General features: G+C 51.3%; 1 protein-coding gene across 4 annotated transcripts in view; it reads left to right on the top strand.

Annotated features, from left to right (window-relative positions):
- SLC2A9 (solute carrier family 2 member 9) overlaps positions 1 to 23,076 on the top strand; it is a 148,208-nt gene that overhangs the window by 92,746 nt on the left and 32,386 nt on the right. For all 4 annotated transcript variants that reach the window (XM_074321361.1, XM_074321356.1, XM_019716591.2 and 1 more), the window contains 3 exons: positions 5,958 to 6,059; positions 6,716 to 6,791; positions 16,995 to 17,122. In XM_074321361.1, coding sequence (XP_074177462.1) covers positions 5,958 to 6,059; positions 6,716 to 6,791; positions 16,995 to 17,122 — 306 coding nt within the window. The remainder of the gene's footprint in view (positions 1 to 5,957; positions 6,060 to 6,715; positions 6,792 to 16,994; positions 17,123 to 23,076) is intronic.

Raw genomic sequence — 23,076 nt, 5'->3', positions numbered from 1 at the left:
TGGTTCTATTTCTGGGTTTACACAAGGACATGCCCACAAGTCCGCTCCCCGCAGCCCACCCTGTACTCCTGATGCCTTGTTTCCCACCAGATGTCTTCTGATTTCCTCCCCATCTCTGGTAGCTTCCTTTGGTCCCCTGTGCGACAGGGCCGGGCCCCACCAGTGTCCCCATCAGAGGGAAGGTGAGGATATGATCAGGGCTCAGGTGGAGATGGCAGTTAGCTCAAGTGCCAGCTGCTGCCCCCCTCCCCAACCCCCCAGGCTCCAGGCTCCTTGCTCCTCATGTGAGTGCACTGACTCGTAAGTCCCCGGCCACCCAGGAGCTCTTCTCAACTCCGTTTCTTTAAAAGCTAAACATTTTCCCACTTGCCCAAAGTTGAGAACAGTTGAAATTTATGATCATAAATCTCTTAAAAACCATCATTTCCTTTCTAGGGGGGGAGGAGTAGGGGATATGGTCCCCTTACAAGCTGCAGAAGCTATGGCTGCGACCCAAGGAAAAATTTTTCCCAGCACTTGAGAACTTGCAGAAGCCTGGTCTACGGCCAGCCTTTCCTGCGTGTGCACTTTGCTCCGAAACATGTCTGATTTTGCACTTCGCTTGAAATGTCTCAAGACCATTTTAGTTTATTATTCTTAGGGTTCGTGGGCCACCCTGGAAGGATGCGCAATTAAAAAGTAACTTTTTCGTTTCTCGTACCTTTGGCCCAATCAGATATACGGCTCTCACATACATTCCTCTTTTAAACAGAAATTTTTGGATAAAGTTCGTTCCAATGAATTATTTTTAATTTCTAATTTAGAGAGAGCCTGTTCCAAATAGAAAATTATTTCTGAGCCCCTGTCTTCTGAACACAGACTTTACAACTCAATTAACTTGAGAATACCCACAGCTTTCCAAGGTGTTGGCTTCTTTTCAGGCAGAGATTAGTGAAAGCAAAGATTAACATGCATATTGGAAACAGAACTGCTAGCAGTTAAAAGTAATATAGAAACTTGGCTGTTTCCTCTCATGCAGTCTGCCTTTGCTTTCTCGTCTCTGCTGAGAGCTGAGTCAGCGGTAATCAAACCATTCCCCCTTCCTTTCTCCCATGTTTCCATAGCTAAAGCTTCGGCACTAACCCAATTTCTGCCTGGAGAGTCACTAATTGGTGGTGTGGCAAGGCCCCTCAGGGACCCCACCATCCCCACAGTGTCAAGGTCAAGGACAGCCATTTGGGATACTTGAGCACTGGCCCCAAGCTGGGCGGCATCCTATTGCTGCAGTATTCAGAGAGAGAGAGAGAGAGAGAGAGAGAGAGTGTGTGTGTGTGTGCGCGTGCACGTGTGTGCACGCATGTGCATGCATGCATGCATCTTACATGTATATGTCACTCAGTAGGTTTAAAGAAGTGGTGATGGTTGTTTTACAGGGCTCTGTAGTCCCTGAGATACAGGAATTCTGCCATCACTGAGTACTTCACACACTGCATAGATATAAACATAGAACACAATGCAGACAGAGATTGACCTATAAAATTCATGTAAAGTAACATATGTAATGCTACATTCTATAAAGACACATTAAGTCACATTTGGAAGCTTTGGTTGGATCACATTTGAAATAAATGAAATTGTAGGCCACTTTTCCTTCCCTCCATCCCCCCGTTCTTTCTTCATCCATTTCATCACGTACCACACCACTGCCGAGCCCGGCTCTCCATCAAACATGAGCTCCTGTGTTCATTTGCTAGGGCTGGGTAACAAAGCATCACATACTGGTGGCACAGAAATGTGTTACCTCACTGTACGACGTCAGGGGTGAAGGTGTCAGAAGGCAGGTCCTTCTGAGGCTGGGAGGGAGCATCTGCCAGGCCCCTTCCTGAGCGTCTGGGGCTTTGCTGGCATCTTTGGTGTTAGAATCTTGAGCTTGTAGAAGCATCTCCGAGACCTTTGCCTTCATCTTCAAGTGGCGTTCTCTCTGTGTTTGTGTCTGTGGCAAAATTTCCTTTTTTTACGAGGACATCAGTCATACTGGATGAGGGCCCACCCTAATAACCTCATTGGATTATCTCTGTTAAGACCCTATTTTCAAACAAAGTCACATTTCAAGGTCTAGGCTTCAAGATAAATTTTGGGGGGGAGGATACAGTTTAACCTATAACATTCCCCAAGGGCGAGGACTCCTGTCTCTTCCTTCTCTGTGCTCCAGTGCCAGGCCTCACACAAATGAAGAGAGGAAAGCTTCCTTTGATAAATCTGTGTGTGCATTTGTCTCACTGAGAGTAGGAAGAGGCAGCGTAGCTAGCACAGGGGGTAAGAGCAAGACTCTGGGACCAGACTGCCTAGACTTAGATGTTGGCTCTGCCGCTGTGTCCCCTTGGGCAGGTGGCTAAACCTTTCTGAGTCTCCATTTCTGGCTATAACAGGGGTGCTGATAGCATGTACCCCACAGAGATGTTATGAGGATTAAATTATTACTGTCTGTAAAGCATCTGGAACCATGCCTGGTACTTAGTAAGTACTATGGCAATGTTTACTATACAGTAATCAAGACAGCATAATGTTGGCATAAGGACAGCCATACAGATCCATGGAACAGAACAGAGACCAGAAATACAAAAGGTACCAAAGTAATTCAATGCGGAAAGGTGGTCTTTATAATAAGTGGTGCCATAAAAACTAGATATTCACGTGGGAAAAAAATGGAAGACAACCCTTACCTCATGGCATACACAAAAATTAGTTCAAAATGGACCATGTACTGAACCATAGAAGCTTCAGGACCATGTACTGAACCATAGAAAATTATAAAACTTCTAGAAGGAAACAGGAGGAAGTCTTTGCAACCTTGGGGTAAGCAAAGTTTCCTTAGGACACAGAAAAGCATGAACCATTTTTTAAAAAGTGATCAATTGCATTTGATCACAATGGAAAGCTGTGCCTCTTTAAAAGACATTGCCAAGGAAATGGGAAGGCAAGTCAGACTGGGAAATATTCACAAAGAACATGTCTCACAGGGGACGTGTATCCAAAACATATAAACTAGAACACAAAATAAGAAGCCCCAGAACCTGCTTGAAACTAAGCAAAAGCCTTGAACAGATGCTTTACAAAAGAAGATACCAAAAACATCCATCAGCAGATGAAAAAATGCTCAACACCCTTAGTCATCAGGGAAATTAAAACCAAAACCCACAATGAGATACCAGCATTCACTCGGAGGATGGTTACAATGGCCAATAATACCAAGTGCTGGAGCTCTGGAGCGACTAGAACGTTTTTGCACAGCTGGTGGGAATTTGGAAGGATACAACCCTTTGGAAAGCACTTCGGCGGTTTCTTGTAACAGTTTTACTCACGCAACCCAGCCACCCGTCTCATAAGCATTTACCCAAGAGAAACCAGAGCACGCGTGTACACAGACACATGAACACCGATGTCTGTAACAGCTTTATTCCGAAGAGCCCACCTTGGAAACGGTCCAAATGTCCATCAATGGATGAACGCAGAAACAAACTGTGGTGTAGCCATTCGAAGGCTGCCACTGAGCATGAAAAAGGAACGAGCTATTGATCCATGCACGAGGGATGAATCTCAAAGCCTAGTGAGCGTCAGTATGGAACTCTAATCTGTAGTGACGCAAAGCCTGTCTATGGCTGCTCATGGCTAGGGAGAGGGGCTCAAGGGAACTTTGCAGTGATGGGACTTCTGCGTCTTGACGGGGTCATGGTTTTATGGGTGTATACATTTGTCCAAATACGCCAAACTGTACAACTAAAAGGGTACGTGTTATTGAATCTAACTACACATCAATAACGTTGAATTTTAAATCCTCACGGAAAAAAATTGTTTTACCATGATTATTCCACCAGATGTCCTAGCACTGTGGGTGGACAGGAGGTGCCAGGTACGTGGCTGCTGAACGGATGAGACCGTGTGGCTCTGGCGTCCCCAGAGGGGCTTTCTCAGGAGCATCAGGAGGCTGACGGTCCATCCCCTGCTGGCGTCAGTAACCTTCAGAGGCCGCTGCTCATCTTGAGTTAATGTCTTCACGACTGATTTTAATGTTGCGTGGAAATACTATGTTTACTCTCACCCCTTTGGACAGGTTGGGACTTAAAGGGCATCTTACTGGGGCATCCAGGAGGCAAGGAGGCTGCAGGATTCTGTGTCCCGCTAGGATGGAGAGGGTTGTTTTCAGTTCTTCTTTCTCTTTCCAGCTGCTTCCTTGGTGTCTTGCTAGGCCATCTTGAGAGACTGTTTCCAAATCAGGGAGACCATTTCCAGCTTGACATTGGCTCAGCTTCCTGGTTCAGCCAGAGACTTTAGGAAAACAAGGCAAGCATCCAGATTCTGCCCCCCACCCCAAACTCTTGAATATCACCACCATGGTGTAAGCCAGTGCTTCTCAGCTGGTTTGTGTTTGGGACACACTTGCTGACTCTGAAATGGTTGGTGGTGCCTTTGAAGAAACTAAACAAAAAACTCGAAGCACTGCCGTCAGTGGCAAGTACACATGAATCTCAGTGTGGCCCCCTCCATGTGTCCCCACGACTACGATGCCTGTCGTGGTCATTTCTCCAGTAGTGCCAGCGCTGTCACCGGGCCCTCTAACTGAACTCCCCTAACATACTTCTGAGACAAAGCTCAGATATGTTTCATGACGAGCAGACTCCGTCGTCAGTGCCAGTTTAACTGTGGGCTCTGTCCTGTTAACCATACGAATGGCTGTGGCACCCTTAGACTACAGCAGAACACATGTACATGGTGATAAAAATTTGCCAGGCTGGGGATTGGAAATCATTGGAGATGGAGAAAGCGTGAAGATCTGTGACTCCGGGCGTAGAGATTTGCAGCTCCACGCCTTTAGCTAAGTCCATCTTTTAGTCTTTTTTTGGTTTTTTAAGGTTAAAAGGCTCACTGTAGAAAATTTGAAAAAGGCTGAAAAGTAACAAGTAAAATGATAGCCGTATATCACCCCAACTGGAGTTAGCCATTATAAACTATCCTCAGTGTTCTCTTTCTGTGAAATGGGCTGGAGAGAAAAGAGGAGAGGAAAGCAGCTGCCATGATCAGAAGACCTAGTGTGTGTGTTGAATGCAGTGTCTTATTTAAGCCACATGCCCCGTCCAGACAGCTTTGCTGGAGGGTGTTTCCGTCCTCCTTTCACAGACAAAGGCCTGGGAACTCCGGGAAGGGAAGTCACGTGCCAGGTTTATACACTGGAAAGTGGTGGACCCAGGATATAAGCCCGAGGCTACCTGTCTCTGAAACTTAACAACAATAGCTATTCTTCAGGGTCATTGGCATTTGAAGGAACTCCATGAAGGGTCCTGCCCTTCCCCAACTGAGAAGCAGGCACAGGGCCAGCCGGATGGAGGTCAATGACAGTCCTACAGCTGCGGGAAGCTGGGTGGGGGGCCCAGCTTCAGGGGCTGCAGTCATGTGGGCTTCCTGGTATCACGTCCCAGAATGAAACTGACCCACCCAGGCACAGGGACAGAGTGCAAAACGACAGAACCTTTTGTGCCCACGCCCACCCCTGGGTTCCTGCTTTGGGAGTGTGCCCATATAAAATCTACGACGTGGGAGCATAGAGGAATGCGAGAGCTCGCCTTCCCTGGCAGCCGGGCTCCCAGCAGGGAAAGGCTGCGGCAACCCCGTCCATTCGGTTCATTTCCCAGCCTCCCTCGCGGATAAACCCATCTGCCCCCAAAGAGGAAGATGAGCAGGAAAGGTGAATGCAGGACACAGCACAGCCGGTGCTCACGACGGTCACTTCCTTCTTCCTCTCTGTCTTCCTCTCTAATAACAACTGTTGCCTCTCAAGGTGTGGCTGGGGAGGAAGTCACCGGCCTGTCTGGGGTCCAGGCCGTCCTTTAGCCACGATCCCAGCACTGGTTCCCGGCACCACACTCCCCTTCTCCGACTGCTGCAGCTGCAGGAGTAACCATCTGTCTTTGACCCTGACCTAGGGCTTGGTCATCGAGCGCCTGGGACGGAGACCGCTGCTCATTGGTGGCTTTGGGCTGATGACACTTTTCTTCGGGATCCTCACGGTGACGCTGACGCTGCAGGTGAGAGGATGTGCCCGCCGCACCCGGGGGGCGCTCAGCGTGGAGCCGCTTCCAGCTTCACTGCTCCAGGCCTGTGCCTTGGAAGTCGGCACTGCCCGCAGACCCCTCGTGATGTGGTTTCCCAGGGGCATCTGGCTCGGAAGCTGCTGGGGAGGAGGGTTTAGTGACGGGTCCTTGGATGGGAGAGGAGACACGTGACTTCCGGTCCTGTTGCTGCTAATGAGCTCTGTGATCTTGGGCAAGATACATGCCCTCTCTGAGCCTCGGTTTACCCATCTATGGAATAGAAGAGACTGCACTAGGTGACTGCTGAGATACCTGGCACTGCCATCTGAGGCACTTGCACAGTTGTCACCTCATTGGCTGGTAGGGGCACTGGAGCCTCACCTCCTGGGTGAGATCCTGGCTTTCCCCCTTACTCGCCATGAAACTTTGGGCCAATCACTTAAGCTCTCCACTGCTTGCAGCTGTAAAATAGGCAGCGGGACTGGCTTAGGGGTCATCATTATCCCCATTTTATGGATGCTGAAATGGGCACAGACATGTAAAGTGACCTATTGAAGGTCATGCAGATGGATGGAGATGGAGGAGGAGCTGGGGTGGGAACCCGGGTCTTCAACCTGCCTCCTCACCTGCCCGCCGCTGCTCTCTCGCAGGACCACGCCCCCTGGATCCCTTACCTGAGCATCGTGTGCATTCTGGCCATCATCGCCTCCTTCTGCAGCGGTCCAGGTAAGGCGCCCTCCTTCTGCACCCCATGTGTACACCTGGGGCTCACTGTACAGATGGGGAGTCTGCTGCCCAGCGAGGGGCGGGGCCTGACTGGGAGTGGAGGGGGCAGAGAGCGCTCCCCACCCATTAAGTGCAGGACTGCCTTCATTTCCATCCCACAGATGGTGAGTCATGTGCTCACCCAAAGCTGCGTTAATGACCACGTACAACCACACAGAGCGACTAAAAACTGTGAGGGCCACGAGCCAGACACACTAGTTTGCAATGAATTGAAGACACTCAGGTTACGGTCTGTGCCCACACAGTAGTTACAGTTTAGTGTGGAAGATATGATGACGATGGTGGTGGTGGTGGTGATGGTGGTGGTGATGGTGGTGATGGTGGTAATGTCTAAAATGTATTGATCACTGAGTATGTGCTGCACTTGGCCAAGCACTTGATTGCATTAACTCATTTAAGGCTCGTGACAGCTCTAGAGAAGGTGGAGATGGAAGGCACCTGGCGTAGAGTGAGCAGTGATAGAATTGCCTGACTCCCAGGCCCCTAACCACCACCTGCACCACCTGCAAGAGTGTGGAGTGTTCTGAGCCTCTGTTTACCCAGGACTCACTTCCCTAGTGGAAAAGGCCTCTCCTCTCCTTGGGCCTCAGCTTCCCCATCTGTGAAATGGCCAGAGTGGATGAGACTGAGGGCCCTGCCATTCCCTGGCTCTGCATCTGTGTCCCTCAGGACCCCCCCATCAGAGGCCATGGCAGGACTGAGAAGGTGGTTCAAGTTGACAGTTGTACAGATTTCTCCAGGAGGCATTGCTGTGGTTCTTCTTTGTTTGGGTTTCCATGTTGATACAAACGACACTACGTCTCTGTCAGAACAAATAGAACTGAAATTCTGTTTCCCCTTTGCATTGCTGATTTTCCATCATGTTCCATGTCCTATCACATCTGTGGCTGTGGATGAAAAGCATCTGTCCCCATCTGGGACATTGGGATGTTATAATGAGATGTGGGGATGGGCCATGGCGTGATGGGGAGGGCAGCAGCACACACCCGTGTGCGTGCACACACACACATGCATATATACACACACATGCACGCATACGTTCTCTAGCATATCATCCTGGTTTACTTCCTCCCTAGCACCTTTCACTGGCTCATCTTTCCTGTGTTTAATTTAATTTGGTTATTGCAGAGATTGCAAACCTTTGCAGTAAAGTACCCGACAGTAAATATAAATACTGCTCACTCACGTAACCAACCATCCCTCGCTGGTGTCCCTGGTGGGTGGGCAGCTTGGACCTGTGTGTGGCTCCACCAGCCCCTGGGGCCTCGTCACTGCATCCAATAGGATCCAGCAGGCAGGAGGGACAGCGAGCATCTGAGGAGCCTTGACCAGTGTGACACCATCTCATCACTCGTATCCCAGTGACGAGAACGACACATGGCCCGACCTACACGCAGGGTGGGCTGGGAAATGGAGCCCTGGTGGGTAGCCACCGACCGGCACCCGCTCTGTCCACTGGAAGATGGATCACAGATGCCGGTGGGCCGCTAGCCCTCTCCCCATGAGCAGACGCTGTGCTTGAAACGCCAGTTCCCTGCAAAGTGCTCAGCACTGGCCTGAGACCCAGAAGGCTTTCAGCGGGGACTTGAGGATGGTTTAATTACAACCAGAGAACTCAGACTGAAGGGGGCGCGACAGGCACTGTCAAAGCTAGAGCTCTCCCGAGAGCGTGACACAGGAAGGCCCCCGAAAGCGATCTGGGTAAACCCAGGGAAGTGGCTTCGACCTTCCCTGGCCCCACCCTGCTCTTTGCCCAGTCCATGCCACACGCGTGATGGCATTCGGGCCTTACCCTTTCTTTTTCACCGCATCTTATACACAAGGACGCTTTTATCTCTCTGCTGGTAAATACCATTTTGAGGTTGGATTAGCAGGTTTACAAGCAAAGTGAGCCAGATCATTTTTTTTTCTATTTCCCTTTCCCTGTCCCAGACAACAGAAGATAAGTCACAGTTCTGCTGCTAAACGTTTACTTCCCAAACTAATTTGATTCCCATTTTATAGGTGAAAACAAAGAACAGATTGATTAAGTAATTTTCCCCAAGTCACACAGCGAAGAGGCAAGTGCTGGATTTGAATCCACACCGTCTTGTTCTAGGACCTGCAATCCTAACTCGTATCTGTGTACATAGACAACGCTCATTGTCTGCTTGCTAAAAGTTAAGTGGAATTAGGAATTGACTTTGCAAGGCTGACACTGAGAATTTGGGGTAAGAGGGGAAGTGTCTTTTTCTTTCCAGGATAAGTCTACTGTGGATCATCGTAAATCAGTCCTGTTTGTGTCTATGTGGAAAGATAGGATTTTGCCATTCGCATCTAGTCCGTTTTCCTTGGCTGAAGGTGAATTCAGAGCATGTTGACTTTCGTGTTTTCCAACTGTTGCTGCTTCAGATATTCTCTGCACACAGAAGTCAGGAGTGGTCTTCGTCTTTGCCTCTTAATATCACAGACGCCTAAATCACAGGACTTAGTGTTGAAACGAAGGCTATGCTGACATGCGGAGCTTCCCAATGAGCTGAGGCACAACAGAACAGGGGAACGATTTCAGAGCTGGAGGGGAACTCAGAGGTCATTTGGCAGATTGGAAAATGTGCCTGTGAGGGGGAATGAATTAGTACTAAGGATTTTCAACTTAGTAAAAGAACATAAAATTTATTCATTGGAATTTTAAGTCCCATCTATAGTTTCCCTGCCAGAAATCCCTCCAACCATGACTTGATTACTTCCACTGATGGGCAACTCACTACATAAAACAGACAATTCTCTAGTCTAGGGGTCACCTAAATATAGCCTGTGGGCCAAATCTGGCCAATGGCCTATTTCATACGACCCACAAGCAAAGAATGGGTTTTACACTTTAAAGAGAAGGAAAGAAGAATGTATAACACATGGGCTAAAAAGCCTAATACTCGTATATTTCCTATCTGACCTTTCACAGAGTTTGCCGGCCCCTGCTATAGCCCCTCAACTCTGACATTTTAAAGAAAGGGGAATGAGCTAGTTTATGAAGTAGGGATTTCCATGCAGCAGGAGCAGCCAGCAAAAATACAAATATAAAAAGAGGAATTGCATATAAACCACTAGAGCCAGCACAGCCATCCTCAAACACTGCAAAATCACCTTGGAAACTTTTTTAAATGCTGATGCCCAGGCTGCCTCCAAGGCCAACCAAGGCGTAATCTTGGGGTGGCACCAGGCTCCATATTTTCTAACACTCCTGCGTGGTTCCCACATGCAGCCAAATCAACGTGCAGCCAAATTTGAGAACCCCTGGGCTGCAGCCATGGTTTTCAACCCTGGCCGAAGACAGTACAATCTCCTGGAGATGCAGGCCACGGGGGATGAGGGCGTTCCATTATCTAACACGTAATACCGAACAGATGGGGGGCAGGCTGCCCGCCAAGCTTATGGTGCGCATTCTGCTTGCTCAGGAAGACCAAAGGGCCTTTAAGAATGAAGAGTATCGTCTTCCTTAAGCTGAGCACCTGCTTAGCGCTAGGCACTTTGCCACACTCCCCTGACCTTCACAGCAGGCGTCCCCGGAGGAGACAGCCTACCCACATGAGGACCCCTGTGCTCTAGGGACCCCCCTCTGCCCACATCACAGGGCACGTAGTTGGCCCCAACAGGATTTGAACCCACATCTACCCGATTCTGAAGTCTCATCTTTCCTGCTATCCTCCCTCATGGTTTTCCAAACGCTTCATTTTTCCTCCTTATCTCTTACCCACAGCCTAAGGCAGAGTTTATTAGTGAGCTTATCTCCTGAGACGAGACTATGAAAATATGGTAGTATTCTTTACGATTTTCTGCCAAGTCCTCTCCGGAAAGGACCGTGCCTCCAAAGCAATCCCAACAAATGCTGGTCTGAGGAAGAAGTGGAGCCCTGCAAGGTTTCAGTGCAGAAGCCGGGGTTTTCAACAGACATGTGGGGAGGTTTGAAATCTCTAGTTCTGCAGCCGCTGGAGTCTGTGGCCAGCACCTGGCTTCTAGGGTGTTCCTGTGCCCTCCACCGGCTCTGTCTCCCTCATACCCACGCCTCGGGCCATCCCCAGGAGCCTGGCGGGGGAATTCATTGCTTAACTGTTCCCTGCAACCTCTGAGAAGGCGAGAGTGTGATTTTCAGGGGGCTTCAAACAGCAGAAATGGATTCTCTCACTGTACCGGAGGCCGGAAGTGGGAGGTCAAGGTGTGGGCAGGGCCGGGCTCCCCCCGAGGCTCCCGGCCAGAAGCTGTCCCATGCCTCTCTCCTAGCTTGGGCAGCTGCTGGCGTTCCTTGACTTGTAGCCACATCACTCCAATCTCTGCCCCATCTTCACATTGACTTCTCTTCGACAAGTCTGTCCCCAAAGTGCCTCTGCCTCTTTTTTATAAGGATGCATGTGACGGCATCTAGGACCCACGTGACAATCTAGCATAAGCGCCTCCCTCAAGAGCCTTACCTCAGTCACATCTTTTACCTTCTGTATCACTTATACAAAGTGATATGCCCACACTCCAGCTCTGAGGAGACGGGGTGAGTGGAGTACCCCACCCCTCTCCTGAGGGAGGAGCTCACTACTTAGCAAGAGCCCCCCACAGCCCCCCACCCCCGCCTCTCCACACAAATCCTCCCTCTCTCTCTACTTTCTCACCCATTTCTGGTCTCACAGTGGGTGCGGTGCTCCAGGGCTGTGAGCCAGTCCTTGCTGGCCTTTCTCATACATACAGCACGCGGTGACCTGACATTCCCGCCTCTGCTGTTTCTTGGCTCCAAGTCCAAATGCAGCTTCTATTTTAACATCCTAGTCCCGGGGCGATGTCCGCGTTAACTAGACGCCATGGGTGTGCAAGGCAAGGAGCAGTCACCTCTGCTGAGGAGGGCCGGGCAGGCGTCAAAAAGAGCACATGCAGTCTGCATCTTGGGGGGTCAATGGGAAGCACTTCTCAGGAGCCAGTCGGGGTGGGCGGGGCCGTGTTCGTTTCCTGTGGCTGCTGTCACAGATGACCTCTAACTCGGCAGCTCAGAGCCACATGAGTGTGTGTTCCTGCGGTCCTGGAGCTCACAAGTCTGCAGTCAGTTTCACGGGGCCGGAGTCGAGGTGTTGGCAGGGCTGGAGCCTTGTGGCTGCAGGGGGGCTGTGTCCTTGCCTTTTCCCGCTTCTGTGGCTCATGGCCCCCTCCTCAGTCCTGAAAGCCAGCGGCGTCTCAGCGTCTGTCTTCTCTGACCTCCCTTTTCTAAGGGCCCCGTGGTTACCCTGGACCCGCCTGGACTGGACAGGTAATCCAGAATAATCTCGCCATCTCAGCATCCTTAACTTGGTCACATTTGCAAAGTCTGTTTCGTCATATAAGGTCCCTCATTCAAGGTTCTGGGGAGTCAGATGTGGCGATCTTGGGTGGGGAGGTATCCCAGGTAAAAGCAGCATTTCCTAAGGCTGACTCATGCGGTAGCGGATATACTTGGGAAATGGCCAGTGAGTAGTCCAGGTGGCTGGCAGTGTCATGGGGGAGCTGTGGCTGTGAGCAGAGGGGACTAAGAGGCAGGCAGGACCAGCACACACCCTGCCCTGAGCCCTCAATTTGTGTAGTGATTGTAGCGGTTTGCTCAGGCCGCCATAACAAAGTACCACAGACGGGCGGGCGGCTTAAACTACAGGCATTTATTCTCTCCCTGTTCTGGAGGCTGAAAGTCCAAGATCAAGGTGCCAGAGGGTTGGTTTCTCCTGAGGCCTCTCTCCCTGGCGTGTACACGGCTGTCTTCTCCCTGTGTCCTCACATGGTCGTCCCTCTGTGTGTGTCTGTGTCCTGGTCTCCTCTTCTTGTAAGGACCCCAGTCAGACTGCCTTAGGACACACCCCTATGCCCTCATTTTACCTTAATCACCTCTTTAAAGATCCAATCTCCACATATAGTCCCATTCTGAAGTCCTGGGGGTTAGGACTTCAACATATGACTTTGTTGGTGGGGGGTGGGGCCCAGTCAGCCCATAACAGTGATTAAAGGAAAGGTCCTGGAACAAGAAGGCTCCCAGCTTCCACCACCGCTGAGGACAGGGAAGGGACAAAATAATTTAGCCCTTTTTCTTTTTTCTTTGAAGATTTTTATCTGTTTTGTTCATTTCTATATTTCTAGCATCTGTAAGTGAGGGCCTACTCTGTGCCCAGCTGTGTTCCAGATGTTGAGTTGAGCACCTAGAACAGCTCCCACAGAGCTTGTGCTTCTGGGTAGGGAGTCAGGCCCAGCCACACAGTGTATACACGTAATGCTGGGTCGTCATAAGTGCCATGAGGAAGAGGGGAGCAAGATGCGGAAATGAAGCGTGGCCGATGGAACAGTAGGGGGCGCACTGTAACCAAAGTTGTAGGAAAGGCCTGTCTGGGCAGGCGGTGTTGTAGGCAAGTTCTACACACAGTCGGGAACCTCTCCCAGGCAGACGGAGTAGCTGAGGCAGGAACCTGTGCGGCGTGTGCTAGAACGGTGCTGCCTATTAGAAATATAATTCAAGGCACATAGGTAATTGTAGATTTTCTAGTAGCCACATTAAAAGAGTACAAGAGAAACAGGCAATGTTACTTTTAATAATGTGTTGTATTCAGCCCCATATATTTCCAACAGTGTCATTTCCACATGCAGTCAGTATATGTGTTCGTGGGTAGTTCACGTTTCTTGGTCTCATAGTAAGTCTTTGAGATCGTTGTGGAGTTTAAGCTCAGAGAACATCTCGGCTCAGACTGGCTGCAGTTCAGGAGCTCAGTAACCACTTGGCGAGGGCCCCCCAGGTGGTTCCAGGAAGAGCAAGGAGGCCTGTGGCTGGATTGAGATAAACAGCAGTAGGAGCTGAATGAGATCGGGGTGCGGGGAGGAGCCAAACCCCAGAGCCTCGGCCAGTTTAGGGGTGACTCCCAGTGAAGTGGGAAACCACTGGAGGGTTTTAGTCAGAGGGCTGTCCTAGTCTGACTTCTGTTCCAAATGGTCACTTCGGCTGCCATGTGGGTAACCGACTGGAGGAGGTGTGTCCCACAGTCCTCAGAGAGCTGCTCTGAGGTGAGTCATTCAGTAATAATAATAATAATGGTCGCACTAGTAGTAATAATACAACAGTAATAAGCAGTCACTTTCACATCCATCACCCATTGGATCAGGGCGCCCCTTTCACAGATAGGGAGACTGGGGCTCAGAGGATAAGTGATTGGCCCCACACATCACAGCTAATATCAGAACAAGGACCGGGGCCTGTGCCCTGTGCCAAAGTCTCTCCCCACCCGCCTAAAATTGCTGGCTGGAGGCAGAAGTGTCCCAGGCGAGGCACTTGGCCCCACGTTCCATATGGGAGCCATGTGCTTTGAAATGCTCTGTTTGCCAAGAGGGCAAAGCATGGGTTCTGCAAACCAGCGTCACTATAGGGATCTTGGGCTGGCTCATCAGTCCAGTGGTGAGAGGGCTTCAAAGACCATCAAACGTGCAACCATCTCCCACTCATTTCCTTCTTTTTGTTCTGGAAAGGGAGTGGGGAACTTGCCCCTGCCTATGGCACCGCAGGAGAGAGGCATGGGCTTGGGTCAGCTCCGGCGACCACTCCTGTCACTCGTGACACCCAGGGAAAGTCACTTCACTTTCCTAAGCTGCTGAGACTAACAGCCTCCTCCTTATACTATGATAAGGACTGTTTAGTGACATGCACCGTGCTTGGTACACTGACGGTGCTCGGTGAGTTTCAGCTTCTTCCCCTGCCTCCCTCCCTTTATTACAGCAGACTTAAATACATTACGTGCCTTGTGGGAGAAAATTCTAGACCAGGGTTTCTTAACCTCAGCACTACTGGCATTTGGAGATGGGTAATCCTTTGTGGTGGGGGCCGTCCTGTACATTGAGCAGCACCCCAGACCCCCACCCACTAGCTGCCAGCAGTTCAGTTTCATAGTCAGAGCTGCAAGGCTCCCAGCGGTGTCCAGCAAGTGGGTGTGTGACAAACTCTTTCTGACAATGTGCTCCACAGACCTAACGGCTGAGTTTAGCACATTTCAATGTGTAACCATTGTTCTCTCATGTTTTGATGGATACTTTTAAGATATAGAGTCCACTTTCTTTGTAGTAAACAGCACATCAAATCTTTTCAAAATCCAATTTTGCGTGTTTAATTCAATAAGAAATACTGATCGAGTATCTACGCTCTGTCAAAGATGCCAGGTAAATGGACACGCTGCCCGCCCCGGGGGCTGAGGCATTGTCCCTTCTGAGTTACTTTTGATGTGTTGGAGCCCACTGCTTGCTGGCAGCAGAGTGGGGCGATATCGGTGAAAGCTCTGGAGAGACACCGACTTGAGTTGGCCCTGCCTCTCTGACCTTGGGTTGCTTGGTTGAACTTGAAAGTGGTTATTTGCATTGCTCACGCTGATAGCTTTGCCTCCATGGGGTGGAGAGTGTCTGAATCCGGCCCCTTCCTTGGATCCCCACTGCCACCATCTGAGTCCCCACGACAACCACTGACTCTGTCCTGCACCACCACCACCCGGTGGCCTCCTGCATCCTGTCCCACCCTCTCCAGTCCTTTCTCCAAACAGCAGGAATCTCTGTGAAATTGGAAGTGATCACATCAGCCCCAGCTCAAAACCCCTCATTGGTTTTCTTCCATAGCAGACCTCTCTCCTTGACCTACCAGAGGCTGCTGAGTTGGCCCTGCTCCCCTTGCCACCTCATCCCCTTCCTCTCTGCCTTCCCTCAGGAACCAGACTGGCCTCTGTTCTAGACCTTGACCGATTCCTTTCACCCGCCAGAACCTGTGCCCACCCATCCCTCCACCTGGCAGGGCCTTCCTCACATCTGCACAAGCTGTTTCCTCCTTCAGGCCACATCTCAGCCATCACCTCCCCAGAGCCCTCCATGACCGCTGTTAACACAGACTCCACCCCCTGACACACACACACACACACACACACACACACACTGCCCTGAGCATGTCCTCCAGGGTGCTTATCACATGTTGTAACTATTGATTTACTCACTTCCTCTTCAGTAAATAGGTCACCTTCCCTCCTCCGCCAGAACACGGAGTCCCACAGAGGCAGGGACATTGTCACTCTCAGCCACCACTGTGGGACCAGCCCCAGCATAGTCAGTAATCCTTGGATGTCGGTGGAATGAGTGACCCCAGCCGAGTGGCTTCCAAGCTGAGATTGGTAACGGTCCCTCAGGCTCTCCACCACCACCTGCCCCATCTTGTTTGTGGGCACCGAGGTGTAGGTCTGATTGACAGAGTGGGGACTCCAGCTGGGGAGGGGAGGGTGCAAACCGGTCCCCAGCAATGTGGGTCTGGGCACAGGACCCCCATCCTGAGTTTCACTGTGTGGGACGTGGGGGAGGGAAAGGGGCAGACCTCAGAGATTCTGAGCCCCCCTGAGGATGTTTAGCAACATGTGGAAGCAGTTTGGGTTGCCGCAGTTACTGAGGGTACCCTGGCACAGGAGGCGAGGGGTAGTAAACATCCCATTATGCAATTGCACCGGACAGTCTCTTAAAATAAAGGATTATGTCACCCCAATGACCATGATGTTTCCACTGAGTAACACTCCACCGCCAGGGTGACTCAGGGACTGCGGCCTGCCACGCATCCAATCCAGGGGTGATAAGGAGGGCAAAAGGGCAGCCTGTTGGGCAGGGCCCTCCATCCTCTCTCAAGCAAGAATTAGCAGGAAAAGCTGAGGTTTGGAGGCCAGAGTCCCAAGCCTGAGTTCTGGCTCCGCTGCTCAGGAGCTGGGTAACATTGGGTAAGTCAGGCAACCTCTCTGGGCTTCAGTTTCCTCTCCAAAGGAATATGGTAGCCAGTACCTGCCTCAGTTATTCTGAAGATTAAATTACAAATGTTCTTGACACAATATAGTCAGTCAGTGTCAGTGGCCTTGTGAGTGAAACTGACACGTATAGTACTCAGTTGTGGCAGGTCACAGCTTGATTCAGGGGGCATTTGGATGGGCCAGGTCAGAGAAGCGGTTTTTATACCTTTAGGACTTCCGTGCTGGGCCTCCAGCAGTCACTCCGGAAGCCGTCACTCACACAAGGCAGAGCCGGCTCTCCCCGAGAGGGCAACTCCCTGTCATGGGGAGACGGGTGCTGGCGGCGTGGCCTTCCAGGGGTGACTGATTCCGTGCCTGACTGTGATTGCAGGTGGCATCCCGTTCATTCTGACCGGCGAGTTCTTCCAGCAATCCCAGAGGCCTGCGGCCTTCATCGTCGCGGGCACCGTCAACTGGCTTTCTAACTTCGCGGTGGGGCTCCTCTTCCCGTTCATCCAGGTATGACTAGCCAGGGGTCTCTTGCTCCTGGGGTGCCCTCTGATTCGGCAGCCCTCTGAGTGAGGGGTGATCTGTAGAGCAGAGGCTGATTCTCTCTCAACTGCCTATTGGCCTAAAGAAAGGAGAAATGTACTTTGCCCCAAACCCTTAACCGTCTTCCTCCCTTCTGCACCTTCCGGGAGCTTCCTCTAAATGCTCAGGGCTGCTTCAGAGGGAGTGGGCTTCCCGTCACTGGAGGTATGCAAGGAAACCTAGATTAGAATCTGAGAACTGCAGCCTCATCATTTTTGTGATGTGCTCGTCACTGTGTAAGACAAATTCCATGTATCATGCACCGCATAAAAACGTTGTCAAGTCAGCTTCATTCCAGCCGGCTCACTTCCAGCAGGGCGCCCAGTCCTCTGGAAGCCCCAGGAGTCCCGTGAGGAATGTGGGCAGGTGGTGTGGAAAAGCCAGGAGGAATTCCCAACTCACAGCGCTCTCTGCAGGAACTCCTTGGTCAGGGCGGCACGCTGGTGAGAAGCTGGTGGGGCTGTGTGAGACACAAGGGGCTGTGAGAAGGAGAAATTGAGGACCTGGCAGGTCTGAGTGGAGGAAGGGAAACCCCCATCAATGTGTGCGTCCCCTTACTGCATCTCTGCCAAGTGGTCATCAAGCCTGCCTTTGGAGTGCTCTGGAAACAGGTCTCCGGGCTCCTAAAGGAGGGCGATTCCATCATTATAAATCCAGTCTTTAGAGAGCGCTCCCATGTACAGGTCAAAATGGTGGCTCCATGAGCATGAACTTTGTGTCTGTCTCCAGAACAAGCAGCCAGAGCCTGCAGGCTGGGCACTACGTGTCCAGACTAGTGGCACAAGGCCTGGCCATGACCGAATGAGTGGCTGGGTGAGAGCAAACATCTGTCGAGGACCCACAATGGGACACAGGACACACTTGATTGCATTGTATGAGAAATAAGAGTCTCATGACTGGGCCAGGATCACGCTGCTATGGGAGAGTAGACCAACATTCAAACCCCCAAACCAATTAGATTTCAAAGTGCACACATCCATCCATCCATCCCATAAACCTTCGCTGAGTAAGTATCTACAGCAGGTGCTGGGAACACACTGATGACCAGATCCACACACCCGTGGGTGGTGATGGGCTGTGGGAGGGGGCAGATATGAACCCCAGGGGTGGTCCTCCCACACAGAGCATGAGAAGCCCTACAACCCACTGTGTGTAACATTGCGGCAGCTCCCACAGAGGGAGCGGTTATTCCACGGCAGCGCTCGGCCCAGGAGGCACGGAGCTCAGCTTTGAAGCCCGAGTGGAACTCTGCTCCATGCGGGGGGAGAAAGCATTCCGGGCAGTGGTCCCAAGAAGCAGCCCCGAGCTCTGCTTGGACACGTGCCTGTGTGTCTCAGTCTCCTAGGGCGGCCATAACGAAGTACCACAAGCTTTGTGGTTTCGAACAATAGAAATGTATTCTCTCCCAGTTCTGGAGGTTAGAAGTATCAAATGAAGATGTTGGCAGGGTCAGGTCCTCCTCACAGCTGAAGGCAGGACCGGTGCCGTGCCCTTCTCTTAGCTGGTGTGGTTTGCTGCATTCCTCGGCTTGTGGCGGCATCACTCTAATCTCTGCCTCCATCATCACGTGGGCTTCCCCCTGGGTATATTTGTCCATGTCCTCTGTGTAAGGATTTAAGGCCCACCATAGTCCACAGATGATCACATCTGCGAACGCTATTTCCAAACAATACCACATTCACGGGCACTGGGGGCTAGAACTTCAGCACATCTCTTGGGGAGCACAGTTCAGCCAACAGCACCTTCCCTGGCCAGGATGACCAACTTGTCCCCGTTTGCCCACGACTATGGGCATACTTCCCACATCTTAGGAAACCTCTTGGTGCCCTGCAACCCAGACAGTTGGTCCCCCTCTCCCCATTTCAACCCCTCCCTCACCAATGTTCCGTGGGTCTCTTCCAAAGAAGCTACTTGCACTGACACCCACATCAGGCTCTGTGTCTGGGGCTCCCAGCCTGGGGCAGCCCCGGTACCACCGGCCCTGTCTCCAGTACAGAGCAGCTTGGAAAATGGCAGCTGCCATGGTTGTTTGTTGCCCTTATTGTCCTTATTTGCCAGGTCTGATGTTTGATACAAATGAGACACAGGAGAAACCACACAGACCTGGGGGTCAGACCGCCTGACCTGGAATCCTAGCTGTGCCACTCAGTGCTTAGGTGAAGGGCAGGCTGGTCAAATTTGTCTGACTTTGCTGGCTCCCCGCCTTGGAATTTTCCTGTCTAGGAAACAAGAGGATCGCCCCCCTTTTGCAGCAGGGCTCTCAAAGGAATTAGGGATGAAGTAGAGACCTGAGCCAGCATCTGCCCACGGACACTCAGGAATAGTTGGTTCCATGACCGTTATCAGCCCCGTAAAGCTTGTTTCCTGCCGTGGGATCCCAGGTCACTCAGGAAGAGGCACGACAGAAAGAGCAATTCATGCTAAGTGCTGAAAAGACACCGCCCCCAACTAGCTGGCTGGCGATCCAAGACAAACTGTTCTCAAAGGGTGCCTTTTCCCCTTGTCCTCCCTTCTCTCCCACCCACACTGCCCCATTCCTGCAAGATGCCCTAGATGGCGTGGGGTGGGGTGGGCTGCCTTGAGCCCAGGGGAGACTGGTATCACTGTCTCTGTCCTCAGCCACAGGCCGCCTTTTCCTCTGGGCCTCTGCTGTGGCCATTGTCAGGGTATCCCTTGTGTCTGGGTCGTTCGTTGTAAAAGCCTGCAGACCATTTGGCCTCTGACACCAGCACCAATATTGTCGGGTTCAGAGGAAATTACATGCCAACGTATGCCTGCTTGTTTCCACTGGAGTTAGAAAATTGCGTCTGAGTTCAATGAAATCTGGAAGGGAGGAAATGATTCTTTGGAAGTTGAAAAAGAATGGGTCACATCCCAGTTGCCTTTGCCAAGGGAGGGGGAAAGCTGATGCAGTTCTAGGATGCTGGGCTCTAAAAGCAAACAAAACTGCCCCCTGGCCTGTCCGGATGCTGCACATGATACTCCTCGGGCCTGAAGGGAGGGCAAGAACGGCTTCACGCACTGGTCTGTGCCTGCGGGCGTCCGCGTCGTGCTGGGTCCTGGAGGCAGGGCCGTGCACATTCGGGCCTGGTCCTGCCCTGGCTGCAGGAAAGAACAGACATAACCCTCTTGGGGACAGGTGGCACTTGTGCTTCACAGGAGGAGGTAGACTGGGGGCCGAGATGGGCTGAGCGGTGCAGGGACCTTTCAAGCCGAGACCGAGGGAGTAAGTATGTGTGGCACGAGGGCGATGGTGCCTGGTGGGGAGGAAAGATGCGATGAAGCCCTAGCAGGCACAGAGCAGGGGTCTGAGGGTCAGAGAGGCTGCACGTAATTCTGAGGGAGGACAGGGAGGCCAACTCCTCCACAGCACCAAGCGCACAAGAGCGGTTGGAGTTTATCCCGAGGATCCAAGAAACCACTGCATGATGTTAAGACATGCTTTGTTTTGTGCTTTTAAAAGAATTCCGGCCGCCTGGTGGGAGCTAGATTCAAACAGGGGCAGGAGACATGGATGCAAAGGTGATGGAAACCAGAACAGCAGTTAATTCTGTGTGTGTTGGGGGCTGCGGCGGGGCAGGTGTGGGGCGGGGAAAGGAGTCATTGTCTAGAAAATGGCACAAGGAACTTTCTAGAGTGGTGGAAAGGTTCTACATCTTGATATAGGAGTTAGTTACTCATTGAACTGGGCGTTTAAGATCTGTGCAAGTTACTTACTATACGTAAAATTCTATCTTGATTTAAAAATTGTATATTTTTTAAAAAAGAAAAGAGATATTTCAGGATAAAGTCATCAGAACTTAGCAGAACAGGCAGAGAGGGAAGGAGTCATGAGCAGTGACGTCGGGTGTCCGTCGGGGGCGGGTGGGAGGTTGGCAGCACCATTTCTGAGCGCAGGTGGAGGAAGGGCAGGCTTGCCAGGGAGAGGGGGAGGCTGTGAGTGGGAGGTGCTGGCAGGGCTGTTAGTGGGGCGTCCTGCAGAGCATGATGGGTTGAGATGCCAGCAGGCAGCCCCAGGGCTGTGTCTACTGCAGAGGTTCCTGGGCAGCTCCAACAAGGTCTCAGGTGTGCAGTGACAGTGGGGGGACCACACACACCAGTGGTGTCAGCCATCACCAAGCTCCCTGTTGCCTTCCAGACACATCCCACTCTGCTCAGAAAGTACAGCCGCCTCGCCTTTGAAAGCTCTTCTCAGAATCACAATTCCAAGTGTGAGGCGCCTGACTTCCTGTCAATTCTTAAGTGGTGGTCCGTGCACTGACTCACTCGAGAGCCCGGTGTGACTCACTAGTGAGCCAGCGTCCCAGTTCTGTGGGTGGCAGTGGAAACGACGCAGGAGAATTATATTTTTGTCACATCGTGAAACTAACTTGGACCACCTTTCTTCATACGCTTCATGCGTTTCCGTAAACGTCCTGTGATTTAAATCATTTACCCAGCATCCATTCAGCATAGTTTTATTTAGAAAATGCCACAGTGAGCCAGGTCCTGTCTTGGCCTGGGGTTTGTTGATATTTACAGAGAGAGAATCATCGGAAGGTATTTCTCTGTGCCTTGTTCTTCGACTCAGCAGGTGTTGCTGAGTCCAGCCGTGGTGACATGCGTAGTATGGGTCATTGTTTCTCACTGCTCTATAGAACTGCCTTGTCTGGATGGATCCCCACTTACCCTCCCTGCCCCCTTCCAGAGCACCTGAGTCTTTCCTGTTTCCTGCTCTATGAATAGCGTTACCACAAACATGCCCAGGGGGTTCTGAGCTGATGGCAGTGTAGGCCGTCTGCTCTGCAACGCGGAAGCCACTAGCCATGTGGGACCCTCGAGCACTTGAAGTGCGGCTCGTGGGCTAGTACGACTGAGGAACTGAACTTAACCATTTGCAATTCAAAGAGCAGCGCAGGAGTGGGGCTGCGGGATCCGAGAATGCTGACAGCGCCCCCTGGAGTCGCTGTCGTGCACAGCACGAGTAGCGCTCGCAGCCTCACCCCCACTGTGAAAATCCGGCCTGCTCAGCACTTGGCATTGTCCTGTCAGACCTGCTCCGTTTTTACCAGTCTGACAGGTGTGAAATGGTGTGACATGACGGTTTTAGCTTCTGCTATCCCGAATGCCTTTTTCGTGTGCTTATTGGCCACCGGTGTTTGCTCTTCTGTGGAACGCTTGTCCGGACATCCTGCCCTTTTTCTATGTAGCTGTCTTTTTCTTACTGACTCATAAGAGTTGGGTTGTGTTTTTAATTTGACTGCTAATTCTTTGTTCGTTGCGTATCACAGTACCTCTTCCTGGTGTGTGACCCTTGTACTCTGTGGGGCCTTTGGATGAACAGACGCTCTTCATTTTAAAGCAGCCAGATTGATCGATGTTTTTCATTTATGGACAAAGTTTTATGAATATGAACCTTGAGTGCAGTTACATTCATTTTACTAATGGGGGACATAAGGCCAGATAGGGTGTGGGCACTGCCCAGGGTCACGTGACAAGCTGAGTGTTTGATGGAGGCAGAACTGCTAATTCTCAGGCGGGGTCCTTCCCACGACACACGTGCTGCCGAAAAACTCCTTGCTCGGGGGACACTGGGCAGCCCTCCAACACCAGCCATAACTTAGGCTTGAATAACTTCTCAGGGGCAGACAGTAGATTACTGAGCTGTTTGGAAGTAAAAGAGGAGACAGGTAAAAAGTGACACGTACATCCTCTGTGCCACTCGCTTTGTAGGACCGGGACTGACTGCACTGAATGAATTTGCCCAAGAGAGGCAGGTATCGAAGTGAATCGATGGCCTCCAGGTCAGGCTGACATGAGTTCAAATCCAGGGGCAGCTCTTACCAGCTGTGTGACCACAGGCAAGTCACTCGGCCTTTCTTAGCTCCATTTTCTCACCTGTA

Source organism: Rhinolophus sinicus, linkage group LG02, assembly GCF_036562045.2.
Source record: "Rhinolophus sinicus isolate RSC01 linkage group LG02, ASM3656204v1, whole genome shotgun sequence".
Taxonomy (NCBI): Eukaryota; Metazoa; Chordata; class Mammalia; order Chiroptera; family Rhinolophidae; genus Rhinolophus; species Rhinolophus sinicus.
The sequence above is the reverse complement of the archived record's forward strand: the minus strand, read 5'-3'. Positions and strand labels throughout refer to the sequence as shown.